At 40.4% G+C, this 16,681-nt stretch overlaps 1 protein-coding gene across 1 annotated transcript in view; it reads right to left on the reverse strand.

The window, feature by feature from the left end:
- The window catches only part of SYNE1 (spectrin repeat containing nuclear envelope protein 1), a 483,717-nt gene that overhangs the window by 149,322 nt on the left and 317,714 nt on the right, over nt 1–16,681 (reverse strand). Inside the window, exons 89-90 of the mRNA XM_077812159.1 lie at nt 12,243–12,437; nt 10,962–11,102 (exon numbers count right to left, since the gene is read on the reverse strand). Coding sequence (XP_077668285.1) covers nt 10,962–11,102; nt 12,243–12,437 — 336 coding nt within the window. The remainder of the gene's footprint in view (nt 1–10,961; nt 11,103–12,242; nt 12,438–16,681) is intronic.

Raw genomic sequence — 16,681 nt, forward strand, 5'->3', positions numbered from 1 at the left:
GAAACTTGGCATGCAAGATTTTCACATGGGAACAATTTATTTTTTAACCTAAAACAAATGGTTTAGTCCTTTCTTGAATTACGGATAAGCAAATAAAGAAATAAGTAAAAATGGACATTTGTGGTTTCCTAAGTTTAAAACTGGCTTTATTATTTCTTTAAAATTGAACATTTCCCAACTCCTCGCTCACTATATGAACAAATGGGAGTTTTTAATATACAAACAACCTAATTGTTTCATTTGGTAAACAACAGCCTTTCTGCAACTTTCTAACATAAATGTGGCTTGCTTTAGTGGTAGTTCCAATGATGCAACTGAATGTAATGGCTACGTCTACATACTCTGTGTCTGGAAGTGCTCTTCGGTACTCAATGAAATGCTGAACAATAAATAGTTTTTTGTTTTAGCTGGGCCTTGATTCGGCAGTCCTCACTGGCATTAAGTGTGGCAGGACTGGGCCATTAGATCATAAATTTTGGGGGACAGGAATTTTCTCAAATTTATTCATCATTCAAAGATATTAGACATTTTCTTCCAAAAAGTTTTTGCTGTATGGACTGATCGTGAAAAAATTTGCTGCTAGTAAATTACACTCAACATTCTAAATTTATTCAGTGTTGCTTAGTTGTTACATGCCAGATTACTCCTGAGGAAATTCTGTACAAAATATTTGAAAATTCTGCAAAATTCTGCATATTTTATTTGTCAGAATAACACAACATATTCACCATTTTCAATTATTTTGGTAATTTATTTCAAAATTCCTGTCAGCAAGCATGTCTGTAACAATACAGACACACAAGATTCAAGAAATGTTTTTTGACAAACAGATTCCCTTACTTGGCACATTATCACATCTATCTGGCTTCACAGAGAGCAAGAGGGACAGAGTGTTGCACGCACGCACCTCCTGGCCCCCCTAATCCAGGTGTGGGGAAAAGCAGGATCCTGCCAGGTTGATCCAAGTGTGGAGGGGCTTAGAGGGGGGGAGAAGGTTCTGTGTGTGGCAATCTGGGTGTGGGCTGCTCAATGGGGGGTCCGGGAGCCGGGAGAATGGGACTCTGTAGGGGGGTCCAGGTGAAGGTGGTTGGGACTCAGCAGGGCGGGATCTGGGTAGGAGGGTGGGACTCGGCAGGGGGATCTGGGTGCAGGGGGATAAGTGGGGAAGCCTCTGGGGGCTCAGTGCAGGGTTCTGGGTGCTGGGCTAGTGGGGCTTGGTGGGTTGGGGGTCTGGGGGCAGCTGGTTGGGACTCAGTGGGGTGGGGGTCCAGATGTATGTGTGGGGCTCATTGGGGTTGTCCAGGGACAAGAGGGTGGGGCTAGGCAGGGTGGGGATTCAAGTGTGGGGGTCTTAGTGGGGGATGGTCGGGGGGGGGTCCGGATGCATGGGGATGGGACTCAGCAGGGAGTGGGGAGTTTGGCTGTATGGAGGTTGGGCAGATGGGGGAGGCAGCTCCCCATACAAGTGAATCCTTCCCTCACTGCTGGGGACCAACAGGAGCAAGAAGCAGAGTGTGTGTGCGGAACTTCCTGCAGCCAGGGGAGGTACCCCAGGAGAGGTCTGCCCCGGCCCCAGGAGTGGCCTGTGCAGGGAAAAAGAAAGTCCCGTCCCCCACAGCCCAGCTGGGACTAACAGCTAGAGCCCAGGGTACGGTAGGAGCCAGAAGCCGGGGAGTCCCCAGCCCTGCCCCTCCCCAGCTCTGCAAGCAAGAAGGAAAGAGAGAGCCCGGCCCTGCCTCTTGAGGTCATGTTTATGCCTCCCCTACTTATCCCAATGCCCAAACCGGACGTACACCCCCTACTGCTGCTGAGGAGGCGCACATGAATCAATTTTTCTACAGGGAAAGATTAAAATCTGCTGGGACCATTAATTCTGCAATGCGCAGTGGTGCAGAATTCTCCCAGGAGAACCAGATATGTGCCTCTGAAACATTCTAGTAAACATGCTAGAAAAACAAAATTGTTCAAATGTTTGTGGAAAGTTATTATAATACAGGGAACAAGCATAGCTGAGTCAAAGTCACTTCAAAATAACTGAGGTCCTGACTTTGCCACCTATGCTTGTACTGGGTAAGTAGTCATCATATCTTCTCTCCTGTCAGGGAGATGAGATCTGTCCAGCTAAGGTCCTTACAGGCCCCCATTTCTATAGACTCACAATCTTTTAATGCATTTAGCCTCACAACACCCTGTGATATAGGGAAATACTATCCCCATTTTACAGATGGGGAACAAAGTTACTATGTGACTTGCCTAGCTTCACACAGGAAGTCTGTGGTGGAGCAGGGACTTGAACCCAGGTCTCCACTGGACCTTCCTGCCTATCTGTATAGCCTTGACATCTGACTTATTTCTGACACTTTCTAATGATTGTTCCAGGATGAAGGATTTGCAGTTAAAGATAAGGGAGGATGGAAAGGGAAAACTGAACTGAACCAGTCCTTTCCCCCCTTTCAGTAAATTTTGCGCGTTCACAGTGCGGCAGTTGCTGTTGTGAGATCTCAGTAGTGACAGAGAGGTGGGAAGGAAGGAGAGAAAGAGGTAAGCACATCAGTCTTGGCAGGGTTTTCCAGTTAGTGTGTATTTTTGGTGTGCTTTATATATAAAATTCTTTCACTGCACAGGGATGGAAGTCTAACACCACCTCCTTTTTCCTCTATGGAAACTGTCCAAAAGCAAGAGCAGCACTTATGCTTCCTTATGTTGTTTCCCCTATTTAAGGGTGGAGGGGATATTTTGGATTCTTAACATATCTGAAAAGGGCTGTTACTGCTGTTGTCTAGATTTCATGAGGGTCGGAGGTGACGAAGGTTTGTTAACTAAGTCCTGGACAGGGAGAGAAAAATGTTAACCGTGGCCCATTGTTGGTGCTGGAATTACAAGAGCAACTGTGGCCAGAATGGGTGCGTGTCAACCCTTCAGCTTTCCCAGTTCAAGCACTGCCTCACTATATCTAAAAAAATTGCGCCAAATGAAAAAAAAGTCTTTGAATAAAAAATAAAGTATGAGAAACTTCAAGCCAAAAGAGGCTTTCTGTAATTGCTTCCTCCTTCATAGTTGCAATGCATGCTAGCATGCTGATATGTGGTCTGTGTTTATATCACAGACATACAAACAAAAGACCAATTGAAGTAAGATTCTCTTTATGAATAACATACACACAATATTAGGACAGACTCTCATGAGGTGTGGAGTACTTTGAATCCAGTGCTGAGCATCCTCCACTCCCACTTGCTTCACTAGGAGTTGGGCACCTCACAGAACTGAGCTGATGAGGAACAAACTATTTGCTTAATTTCTTCATGTTTCAAAACAAACTGCATGAAGGACTGCTATCTACTGCAGATATATTGTACACCACAAGAACTTTTAAAATCCTTTGGGGGTTAACACATTATGCTTACACCCATATTTAATATTTTTGGTGTTGTTCTCCTTGGTTCTGATCTCTTTAGAGCAGCCCTAAAGGCTGCTGCATTTAGTGAGCAACTGATTTTTTTTTTTAAACGTACAAGTGTCAATTTACCACAATCCTAGGTTTTGGGACATCTTTTTAGTATTTATACACTTCTATTGTGGTCTATTAAAAGTAGTATCTTGGCATTGCCATTGTTATGCTCATGATCTAGGATATTAAGAACAACCCAAAGGCAGAGGACAAAAGGCACCCAGGTATCTGGTGATGAACAGTAGCTGGCTTAACCAGTTCAAGTGTACCGCACTTCTTTAATGTCCTGAAATCTATCTGATAAGGGTAGTGCAAGGTGTCAATGAAACGCTCATGACTCACTGCTTAACAACATCTTTGTGTAATGTAGATGCAAGCAACTGATGCAAAGTTATGGACATAAACTGAAATTATAATTCTTAACATGTGTTTGCCAACCAAGCAGAAATTTCCCGAGCCTAGGAAAAAACATGTGGTTTCCCCCACCTAGGAGTTACTTCCATAGTATTTTGAAAGACAATGAGAATGTATTTACATGTCGTGTAAACAGACTCATCAAGCTAACAAGTGGCAGAGGCAAACCTCACATTATCACGGCAGGGAGGAAACTGACAATGTTCATTCACTTGAAGTGGAGGGAGCAAGAACTAAAAAAATTTGCATTTTAGCAGACATCTCCAGCAGAGGAAGAATCATCAGGAAACTTCCTTCAAGACACACTCCATTTTGCCTACCTTCCAGCTGGATATAGATGTTTATCTGGAGGTATTCTTCAGAAGAATCAATTTCAAAAGATTCACTGGACTATAAAATAGAGAGGCCAAGAAACTCCAAGTTATCTTTCATCTAAGAAGACAAAGGTACCAGCCCTTTGACTTTGGGAGCTAGATCCTGATCCAGGAGTTTGGTCAGCCATCTTGAAGGAAAGGTGTGTTGAGGATTTTCCCTAGACCCAAGTCCAGCTTGTTAAGTTTTAGTTACTTGAAAAAGTTTTATCTTTATTTCTCTTGTAACCATTTCTGACTTTAAACTTTATACTTGTACTCATTTACAATTTCTCTCTTCTTAATTAAATAAACTTGTTTTATTTTTAATCCAAACAGTCCAGTACAGTGTTTAAACTGAAATGTTTGGTTAACTCCAGTAAAAAATAGCAAACTCCTGAATGCCGATTCTTCAAGGAGCAACAAAGTTTAATGTTCCTCTGATTGTTCCAGGAAAAGGCTGGGCATTTCAGAACACATGTTTTTGGGAAAATCTATGGTTAGACAGAGTGTGGAGTAACCTTACCACTCGTTAACCAAGGTTGGTGGAGATCCGTGGAAGTCTGTGGTATTGCAGGCAGGATCCAAAGCATTGGATCAGAGCTGCCTAATACATAGATATAAAATGCATGCTTCCCCCTCCCGCAACCAAACAGAGCAGGAGACTGAATTTTATTTGACTTTCATAGTGCATACAGTAACATAGCAAATCTAAATTGTTTGCAAAAGCATGCAGTTTTCAATGCAGTGATTACACTGAAATAATCACTGATGGTAAATGAAAGAAAAACCCCCAACATCATCTTAATAATCATGATGCTTCTTGCTGACTGTGGGTGTCCCAGGCAGAGAGCCACAGTAGCAAGGGGTTACAGGGTAAGAAGCGATACTACTCTTCACTGGTCAGGATCGCACTCCAGAATGAGACATGATCTTGTTTCTATTTTCACCAGTAGTCTGTAGCATTTTAGCAAGGGATCTCCCTTAACTTTATCAAACTGAATCCACAATCAAACAGACCCTTTGGGGCCAGATTGTGGTTGGCACCATGCAGGTGTGAAAAAGTACCCCTTTTGTAAAAAGTCCATGACATTTAATAGGGATGAGACCAAGGGACCATTACAGAAACTTAAGTAGGATCTATAGAAATTACTCAAAACATTTGTAGAAACAAATACAGAATTATCTTCCCTCTATATGTTAAACTGAAACATCCTATAGAGTTCTACTCCTGTGTGTGTGTGGTGGGGGGAAGATTCTGTATTTAATTCTATAAGGTGGCAATTACATTCTATAGCCATTGTTCTCAACCAGGGGTACATGTACCCCTGAGAGTAGGAAAAGGTCTTCCGGGGGTACATCAACTCATCTAGATATTTGCCTTGTTTAACAGCAAGCTACATAAAATGCACTACTGAAGTCAGTACAAACTAAAATTTGATACAATGACTTGTTTATACTGCCCTATATACTATACATTGAAATGTAAGTACAATATTTATATTCCAATGGATTTATTTTATAATTATATGGTATAAATGAGAAAGTAAGCAATTTTTCAGTAACAGTGTGTTGTAACACTTCTATATTTTGTGTCTGATTTTGAAAGCGAGTAATTTTTAAGTGAAGTGAAACTTGGGGTACGCAAAACAAATCAGACTCCTGAAAGGGGTACAGTAGTCTGGAAAGGTTGAGAGCCACTGGTCTATAGGACTCTTCCATAATCAGGGGGAGGGTACCAAGAAGCTTCCTGTCCGGTACCAGCACAGCTGCATAGTATTCCTTCCGAGTGCCTTGGGCATAAGCTATCCTCAGCAAGCTGGCTGACTGACCAAGGACGGGGGTGGCACACTATACCGTTATAAGTGGTAGCACGGCAGGCACACTCCCTCTGTGCTGGCTGTTAGAGAGACATCATGCCTCTCCTGAAACACAACATTTCCTGATGTAGAAAATGTACCCAGTGTTCAATGATTCCACTGGGGTGCACCCACTCCGTACTGTTCACAGTGAGGGGCAGTAATTAACTACTACTAAAGTAGGACAGCAGCTCTAGATGGTAGACCTAGATCAGTGTTTCTCAATCTTTTTGACACCATGGACCGGACTAGCTGCCTTCCTAAACTGCTTCAGGGAGGTCTCAGTGACCGGTGCCAGTCCATAGACTGGTTGTTGAGAAACACTGCCCTAGATGGTCGCTGCAGTGAGTGCTCTTACCTACACTTCTCCATTTAAAAGGATTCCATCTTTAAGCTGAAAAAGCCTGGATGTTTACTTCCTTAAGATGCACTGGAAAATCTCTCTCTCTCTCGCCCATCGAGCTATTGCTAAAACCTTATTTAACCAACTACGAAATATCTCCAGGCTGATAGCTGTAGGGGAGAGACCTCAATATTGATGTAAAATTATTATTAATTTTAGCATTAAACTTGCCTGTGCCTTTAGTGAAGCTTACAATATATTTATAATTACTTTCATACATATGATGCTTGGAGAAAAGTACCTGACATGCATATATTTTTGTTTATTAAACTATTTTAAATATTCAACCTAACCAAAGAAATTTGGGGAGGCTTCCACCTTAGCTCCCAAGGACAAGCAAATGTCAAGGAAGATAAACATGGCTTTATGGATAAGAAGATTTTATTACCCTAAGAGTGTTTATGCAAATTCAGAAAAGCTGTGTTTTAAAATTTACCTTGCTTTAACTTTATATTATTTTCACTTGTGCTATATTTAAAAGATATAGTGATTACTGAAATTTGTGCTTTGTACAAAATATTTAAAAGCAGTTTAAACAATTATAATTCTAAGGAGCGTGGTTCCCGAAACAACAAACTATGTAAAATATTTATGTTTTAGGAAAACGAATGCAGCGTGGTGTTGTCAGAACAATAAGCCCTCTTTAACTTTGGATTTATTGTTCTGACAACACTACTCTGCGTTCGTTTTCCTAAAACGTAAATGTTTTACATAGTTTGTTGTTTCATGAACCATTTATTTCCAAAGAAAAATCTTTCTTGTGTTTTAAAGCTTTAGAAAAAAAAACACGTGTAGTTAGAGAGATTTTATACTTTTGTTTGTTTCTTAAATGTTAAAATGGCAAACACTTCTGTGAAATGCATATGTTAGTAAATGCAAAGCTTCTAATATCATTGCTATATAAATGGTAAAAAACTTGATGTACCAACATGGAATCTAAGGACCTTGCTAAACAAATTACTAATGCAGGAAGCCATTTATGTACAGAAAAGGGAATTAATTAATTCTGGCAATGTACATGAAATCCCTCCTCCAACTCTGGAAGATAAGAATCATCTCTCCAAAAATTGTTATGAGTCAATTTTTTAATTATTAAAAAAAAGACTTTGTAGGAGTTATTTAAATTTTTAAAAGACTGTTCTGAGAATTAAAACCTTGTATATAAGGAGTGTCTGGACTTTCTGAAAACAGAATTTAATTTCCTGTCAAAATTTAATAAAATTGAAAGAATATCGCAGAGAATGGATTCAATAAATGAAGTTAAAACTAACTTTAACAGTTATTTGACACTTTCCCACCATAAGAAGAACAAAGGCAATTAAAGAATGTTGCATATTCATTAGGCAGACTGCATACTCAGGAACTGAAGGTGTCACCTAAGCCAACCCCAAAGGCACAGAGCCAGTGAAAGGGTAACAGCAACCAACCCTGCATCTAAACAAGGCAGAAAGAAGTGCGTTTTCCTATAATTTCATTAAAATAGGAAGAAGAAGTGTATAAAAAACTGAAGTGACCACCACAGGCACACTTCCCATGCTACCCTCCTTTGACACCAAACACTCCACAACTTATCCAGTCCATCTCTACCAGCAAGCTGCCACAGACAGATAAGAAAAATAGAGAATATTCAAGAAGAAACTAACTCAAGGAAAATCTCCAAGACTTGAACATTGATGGTGAGAGAAGGTTAACTAAGTCACAGCCAAGAGATTAGATTTAAACTCTTGTTATGATTTTTTGGGGGATATGAAATTGCTGTTGTAACATAAAATATTAACAGTTTCTCCTGTTAATCACTTGCATGGTTAGACCATGTGTTCCTGGAGCAGAAACAGGGGCTAAACCTTGGTAAACTAAGAAATTTAGTGGAATTTAATTGGATTTAAGATTCTTAATATTTATAATTGGCCTGTCTCTTTTTCTTTCTTTAATAATAATATAACCATGATTAATAATTGTGATTATTTTCCTTGGTCTTTGTCATGGTGTCCACTGAGATATGTAAAAGAATATCTGGGACTAAAATAGTGGGAGCTGTAAGAGAAACAGTCAGTTAGAGTTGACCTACCATTTCATGTTTCCTCTGGACTAAATATTTCTAGTAATATTTAAAAGAGAATTACATGGTGTTCAACAACTAAAATTAGCCCCTTTCTACCCCATATAGTGTTGATCAGAAAGATTTAGACCTCGTCTGCATGGTATGTCTACATGGTATGTCAATCCACACTGAAGAGGTGGATATTCTAGTGCACACTAGCATGTTACACACGAAATGGTCTGAATGGATCCTGCTGGCATGCATTAAAAGTTCCCTCATGTGTGTAAATGTAGTCACAATTCAAACAGCACTACGGAACTTTTAGTGCACACTAGCAGAATCCACAAAGCTCAAGAGCGCGAACTAGAATTTACGCCCCACGAGTACAAACTAAATCACCACGTAGACAAGCCCTTAGAATTATTCGATAAAAGCCTTCATTTCTTTCAAGTAGATTATTACAATTTCCTGGAGTTCCTGCTCAGTTTCTAAGATGCAGCAGATCACATTCTCCCAGGATCACTGCTCCCTTAGCATATTACTCTGATTTAAAAATCTTTACTTTAGCTCCCTGTAAGTTTTGCATGGACTATAAAATTATTTTACTTACATTTAAGGACCAGAATTGCTGCACTCCGGCATACTTAGCCTATCTTCTCTCCTTGTACATTCCTAGACATTTCTTATGATCTGAACTGGCAAGCTTATTTAGCTTGTTTAGGTTATAATCTCATGTGAATAGGAACCTAACCATTTTGTAAATAACCCACTTGATGGTGGAACTTTCCTCCTTTTACTGCTTAGATCATTCAGTTTGTTTCAACATTTATGACCAGACTGAAGAACCCTATGACTGCTTATGCTTTTGTCTATCCTGACATCCTCAATAATTTTACTGCTTTTAAGGGCTAAGTGACATTTTGTGAAAGACACTGTGTAAATATATTTTCTGCCTACTAAGTTAGGTTCTACTTAGGTTTGTACTTCTTACTCCAATTCTTGAGGTAACAGAAGTTCTCAATGGACTTTCGTCGTTCTTTCAGTTGTCTATGTTGCTAAACTGATTTTCATTCTTAAAAGAGAATTTTAGTGAGCTGACATTGAATTCCATTGTGTTCATTACCAATTGCATTGTGTTCATTATCTGTCCTTGTAGATGTTTCACTGTTTGTTTCATTAACATGGCCTCAAGAGTCTTCTGCTGAATAATGGAACGGCTTTTCCACTGCAGGCAAGCTTCACTGGGAACTATCCTATTGTATAGTGTAATATGACTTTAGAAAGCTCCTGGATTATTAAATCCCTTTGTTTGCCTTTCTTTCTTCATATGGCTTGTCAGTGATAATTGCCTTATTTTTATGTTTGTTCTTGTCTTAGCCAGTACAGCAGAATCATTTTATAATTTAGCAATAACTTTAGAACCACATGCACCTTTGAAAGAAATTGTGGGAAGCTTAGAGTTTTAGCAAATACCATAACTATACTTAAAAAGATAAAATAACATCATTGTATTTCTTTGGTACTGAACTTAAAGAAATACATGGTCAAGGAAAGCTTCACTTCTTCAGTTACTCAACTCTAGAAATACTTAGCCACAAAAACAATAAAGAAAAACACTGTTGAGACACAAGGAACAAAAATCAGATGTTGAAGTCAATGGAGTTGAGACTACTCGTACAACTTGTATGCACTGCATATATGCATCTACATACATGATATTGAAAGCACAAACAATAAACCCTCCTACCAAGAAAAACAAGTGTGGTGTACACCTGGTCACATGAGTACCAGAAGTCTCAGTTCTACTCTCAGTTTACAGATGTGACTCCAGTGATTTCACGGGGTTTGAACAGTTATAATTGAAAACAGAATTTGACCCAAAGTGTAGAATGAACACAATCCCCCACAAAACAGATCACAGTTGATATCTGAATAGCTGAACCAATGGAAGACTTTGAACTTTGCCATCAGTTGGACAATGACACAAGGCAGACAGACACAAACAATGTAATGTTTCACCACATGAAGTACAAAATTGCATTCTCTCAGAATGCCGGATGCCATCATGTGTACTATTTTGAAAACAAAACCATGCTATAAATGCAACGGAGGCACCAATGAATTAGAAAGACTGTCTAATGCTCACTCAACATTTGTTTAAAAAGTAACCAACTTATTGAGTCTTTTTTTGCCAATGACAAAGGGTACCAAATTGATATGCTTCTTCTTGCACAGTATTTGTAACTTTTATGTATTCAGAAGCCAGGTCCTGATTATGCTTGATGACCATTCTCAATTCATGGGATGGGACACTGAAGTTGTGTGCCCAACATGTAAAGAAAATCAGCCCAAATTTTCTGAAGAAGGAATCAACCACAGAGTACACAGAATGGGACCATGCATCTTTCCAGAGATCACAATGGAATGAATGCCAAGAGGCAGGTACCTGGTTAACAGAAGCATCTGTATTAGCCACAGGTGAAGGAGAGCGACAGGCAGGTGGAGAAGAAATCTCACTGTTGGTTCCCTCCTCCCCAGACTCCTCAGTGACAGGTGAGAGTAGTGTGTGACAGCGACCAGCAGTCATCTGTCACAGGAAATGCAACCCCAAAGGACAGGAAGAAGATCAGTCAATCATCTCAGTAAACATTTGCATTAGATATAGACCAAAATAAGAAAATTAACACAATGTTGGAATTACCAAGACACAGTTTAAGGACCGCTGCTTCCTCTAAGCCCCTTAGAATTGCTATATTAAAAGTTCAGGAAAGCAACAGGCAAGCAGTGGTATTTACTGCTAATACTTTGTTACTGAGATGTTGGCCATCTCCTGTATGCTAGGGAATTTTAAAAAGTTTCTACAGCCAACACATCAAAAATAAGTTAGAGGGTAACACACACAGTGCATTAGGAGAAGTTATTGAAAGCCACAGAGTAATGCTGCAGATAGCCAGAACTACTGCCCTCAACATTTTACCTTTCAGGCCTAGTTAAATGATGAAGGAAAGAATGTTGCAAAGCAGAATTGGATCCAGATAAAAAAAGCCACAATATACTATAGTAGTTACATCTCAGTTTTGCTTTTCTAAGGTTTTAATATAGGGACAAATCCTGAAGTCCTCACTCCATTTTTACTCAGTCCTTCTCAGACATAACTCCCACTGACATCACTGGGGGTTATATTTGCACATGGACTGAGCAAAATAAAGTAGGAACTTCAGCATGTATATATGTATTCAGCCTTTATAAATGCGAGGATATAGTAATAACAATGTCAATTACTGAAGCATATTTAATAAAAAAAATGTTCAAAAAAATCCGGGGTATAAAAAGCATGCTGTAGAATACATTTGACTCTGCATCCCCCCGGCCCCTTTTGTCATTCAATTCAGTGCTTTTTCAATGTTTGTTGTGGTGCACTGACAAAACAACTCAGCACACATCCTGAAAGGTAAGAGAGAGCCTTAAATATTATTTTCCTTTTAACAGACTGATTTCTGTTATCCTCATAAACAACTTCATTCCTTATCTGTTGGCTTAGAAAGCGGGGGTGACACAAATGCACTAATAAGAAGTTGTAGTTCGTTCTACACCCACAACTCCCAAAGCATGTCAGTAAAGCAAAGCATACAATGTGTATTGTGGCAATTGGTTGTATGGTAGCATTTGAACAGCACAAAAGAGAGTAGCACCTAAATAACAGTAATGATACCGATTCAGTTCTTACCATAACCACAGAGGGATGAGCTGAGTGTGTTGGGAGGAGTTCTGAGTCCAGCTCCTCCATTCCTTCTGAAAGCCCTTCCACTTCTGTCACTGTCAACAGCATAGTGGCATGTTTGGCTTTCATTGTTAGCATCTTGCACTTGGAATTCAAAGAGGCTATTTGCTCCTGGTATCCTTTAATCTTCTGTGCCAGCTCCTGAGGAAACATTTTTTATTCAGTGGGTCACATGCAGGATATAAAGGCCACAAAACTAACTAATAGCAATTCAGCTTCTGTTAAGTGGCAGGCTACCTCTCCGAGGCCAGCCAATAAAAATCACAGCTGTGTCTCAAGCCGGGATACTAGCAACAGCACAAGCTGCAAGGCAGGATGTTGATTGTGCTAGAGAACAAGTCAGGCAGCATCTCACTGCACAGCTAAACCACAAAGGAGCAAGCTATGCAGTGAAACCGGAAAAGCACTGTGAAAGCCACATCTCTGTATGATACTGACAAAAGGGAAGAATATGTCACACTCACATACAATTCCTAATTTGCAGCAAATTCTATATGCTTTATCTTAAAGCAGAGGAAAGGGGAAGCTCTCTCTCTTTTTCTCCTGTTACTGAAACAGGATGAAAATCTCCAGATGGTGCATACCATGGAAATGAGGTCATGTGATGATGGGAACTTTAAAAAAAATGCAACACTCAGCTCTCACCAGCCTGAACACAATGAGCAGCAGAAACAGATACACATAGTGGTTTAGTAAGGTAAATACATGCTGGATCACTCCTATTTATAACACACATGTGGAGTGGATATATTTTATCTTCTATGTGTAACTTCACAGATATTTTTCCCTAATAATTTTTCTTATGCTTATGTCTTCACAGTCAAAATCCAAATTGGACAGTTATGGCCCTACATTAAAGTGAGTTCAGGAATTTGGCCGAAGACAGAATTGACCAAAAGCCATTGTTTTCTCATTGCTGTGCAGTAGTCTGTGTGAAATCAATCCAATTCTCAACACTGCTAAAACACACTATCACACCTGTGATGGCAGTGACAACAAAAGGACACACAACCGAATAGGCCTATAGACTGAATGATCCTTTCACACGTACGATTGCTCCTGCCCAACAGGGGCATGTCTAGTGTTGTCAGTCTACCAATTTTCAGAACACTAAATTCACATTAAAATATACCAAAAAAGATCAGTGGGGGAAGATCACACTTCTGCTACAGATATTGTTTCTCTCTCCATGGAGACAGGAGCTGCTCTAGTCATAAGAAACTAGACAGCTGCCTAGGGTGGCAGATTCTGACTCATACAGCAGGGATGGCCAGCAGCATATTGATTTACATAGTGATAACTAAATATGCAGAGTTATTGCTGCTACACCAGCAACCACTATGTTTATTCTATCAAATAGATATTTGTATTTTATTTTAACATCTGTTTAGATTTTTTTTCTAATGCTGGCTCCCAAATCAAGTAGACAGGAGAAATGGCTATTTGTAAATGAGGCTATGATTTAGTCATGGGTATTTTTAGTAAAAGTCATGGACCTGTGACCTGTCCAGGACTTGTACTATAAATACCCCTGACTAAATCTTAGGTGCTCTCGGTGGCTCTGGGGCACTGCAGGTGCTGGGGTGGGGGCTCTGGGGCACCATTCCTGCTGCTCTGGGGCCCGCTGCTGCTGCTCTGTGAGGGCAGGGAACGGCCTGGGGACCCGCAGCAGCTCTGGACCGCTTTTCCAGGGCACCACTGTTTCTCCGGAGGCCCCTGGAGCCAGCTGCCTGTGCCCACCTGAGCAGGGGCAGGTGTGACTGGCCACGGGGCCGCCCCACCTGCTCAGGCGGCCCAGGGGGTCAGCCACACCGGCCACTGCAGAAGTCATGGAGGTCCCAGAAAGCCATGGAATCCATTACTTTTGTGACCTTCGTGACCTCTGTGAAAGACTCGCAGCCTTATTTATAAAGCATGAGTGCCAGTACCTTTAATATTTCAGAACTATTAAACATAGTGGAAATCTATTCCCTTTACTTCTGGGGCTGCCCAGGAGATTCTTCTCTTCAGCACTACCTGCTCTGTGCATATGAGCAACAATTAAATATTGAACAGCTGCTGCAAAGCCTAACAGGCAAAATATTCAGTAATTAACATTTATTGAAAAAATGAAGTGGATAAGTTATGGCAGCTCCAGGGCAGTTTGGCTTTCGACTCTGCATGTTATGTAAAGTTTTATGAAACTACTTACTCAACATCTCAATGGAAAATTTCCAGATAGGTGAGATACAGAGTTATAAACCAACACATCCTATTACTTAGGGTGAGCACCTTTTTTGACCTTTTAGCCTTTGACTGGTGCTCTGTTCCTTATACTCTTTGCAGAGTGCTTTACTCTTTGACTGGTGGTCTACTCCCTATACTCTTAGGGCCAATCCTGTTCAACTTATTCATAAATGATCTGGGGAAAGGGGTAAACAGTGAGGTGGCAAAGTTTGCAGATGATACTAAACTGCTCAGGATAGTTAAGACCAAAGCAGACTGTGAAGAACTTCAAAAAGATCTCACAAAACTAAGTGATTGGACAACAAAATGGCAAATGAATTTAATGTGGATAAATGTAAAGTAATGCACATTGGAAAAAATAACCCCAACTATACATACAATATGATGGGGGCTAATTTAGCTACAACTAATCAGGAGAAAGATCTTGGAGTCATCGTGGCTGGTTCTCTGAAGATGTCCACGCAGTGTGCAGTGGCAGTCAAAAAAGCAAACGGGATGTTAGGAATCATTAAAAAAGGGATAGAGAATAAGACGGAGAATATCTTATTGCCTTTATATAATCCATGGTACGCCCACATCTTGAATACTGCATACAGATGTGGTCCTCTCATCTCATAAAACATATACTGGCATTGGAAAAGGTTCAGAAAAGGGTAACTAAAATGATTAGGGGTTTGGAACGGGTCCTATATGAGGAGAGATTAAAGAGGTTAGGACTTTTCAGCTTGGAAAAAAAGAGACTAAGGGGGGATATGATAGAGGTGTATAAAATCATGAATGGTGTGGAGAAAGCAAATAAGGAAAAGTTATTTATTTGTTCCCATAATATAAGAACTAGGGGCCACCAAATGAAATTAATGGGCAGCAGGTTTAAAACAAATAAAAGGAAGTTCTTCTTCACTCAGCGCACAGTCAACCTGTGTAATTCCTTGCCTGATGAGGTTGTGAAGACTAGGACTATAACAGGGTTTAAAAGAAAACTGGATAAACTCATGGAGGTTAAGTCCATTAATGGCTATTAGCCAGGATGGGTAAGGAATGGTGTCCCTAGCCCGTTTGTGAGAGGGTGGAGATGGATGGCAGGAGAGAGATCACTTCATATTTACCTGTTAGGTTGACTCCCTCTGGGGCACCTGGCATTGGCCACTGTAGATAGACAGGATACTGGGCTTGATGGACTTTTGGTCTGACTCAGTATGGCCATTCTTATGCACTTTCAGAATCATAGATTCATAGATACTAAGGTCAGAAGGGACCTTATGATCATCTAGTTATGATCATCTAGTCCGATCATTATGATCATCTAGTCCGACCTCCTGCACAACGCAGGCCACCAAATCTCACCCACCTACTCCTGCGAAAAACCTTTCACCTATGTCTGAGCTTTTGAAGTCCTCAAATCATGGTTTAAAGACTTCAAGGAGCAGAGAATCCTCCAACAAGTGACCTGTGCCCCATGCTACAGAGGAAGGCGAAAAACCTCCAGGGCCTCTTCCAATCTGCCCTGGAGGAAAATTCCTTCCCAACCCCAAATATGGCGATCAGCTAAACCCTGAGCATATGGGCAAGATTCACCAGCCAGATACTACAGAAAATTCTTTCCTGGGTAACTCAGATCCCACCCCATCTAACATCCCATCACAGGCCATTAGGCCTATTTACCATGAATATCTAAAGATCAATTAATTACCAAAATCATGTTATCCCATCATACCATCTCCTCCATAAACTTATCGAGTTTAATCTTAAAGCCAGATAGATTTTTTGCTCCCACTGCTTCCCTTGGAAGGCTATTCCAAAACTTCATTCCTCTGATGGTTAGAAACCTTCATCTAATTTCAAATCTAAACTTCCTGGTGGCCAGTTTATATCCATTTGTTCTTGTGTTCACATTGGTACTGAGCTTAAATAATTCCTCTCCCTCTCCGGTATTTATCCCTCTGATATATTTATAGAGACCAATCATATCTCCCCTCAACCTTCTTTTAGTTAGGCTAAACAAGCCAAGCTCCTTGAGTCTCCTTTCAGAAGACAGGTTTTCCATTCCTCAGATCATCCTAGTAGCTCTTCTCTGTACCTGTTCCAGTTTGAATTCATCCTTCTTAAACATGGGAGACCAGAACTGCACACAGTATTCCAGGTGAGGTCTCACCAGTGCC

This window comes from Eretmochelys imbricata, chromosome 3 (genome assembly GCF_965152235.1).
Source record: "Eretmochelys imbricata isolate rEreImb1 chromosome 3, rEreImb1.hap1, whole genome shotgun sequence".
NCBI classification, from domain to species: domain Eukaryota; kingdom Metazoa; phylum Chordata; order Testudines; family Cheloniidae; genus Eretmochelys; species Eretmochelys imbricata.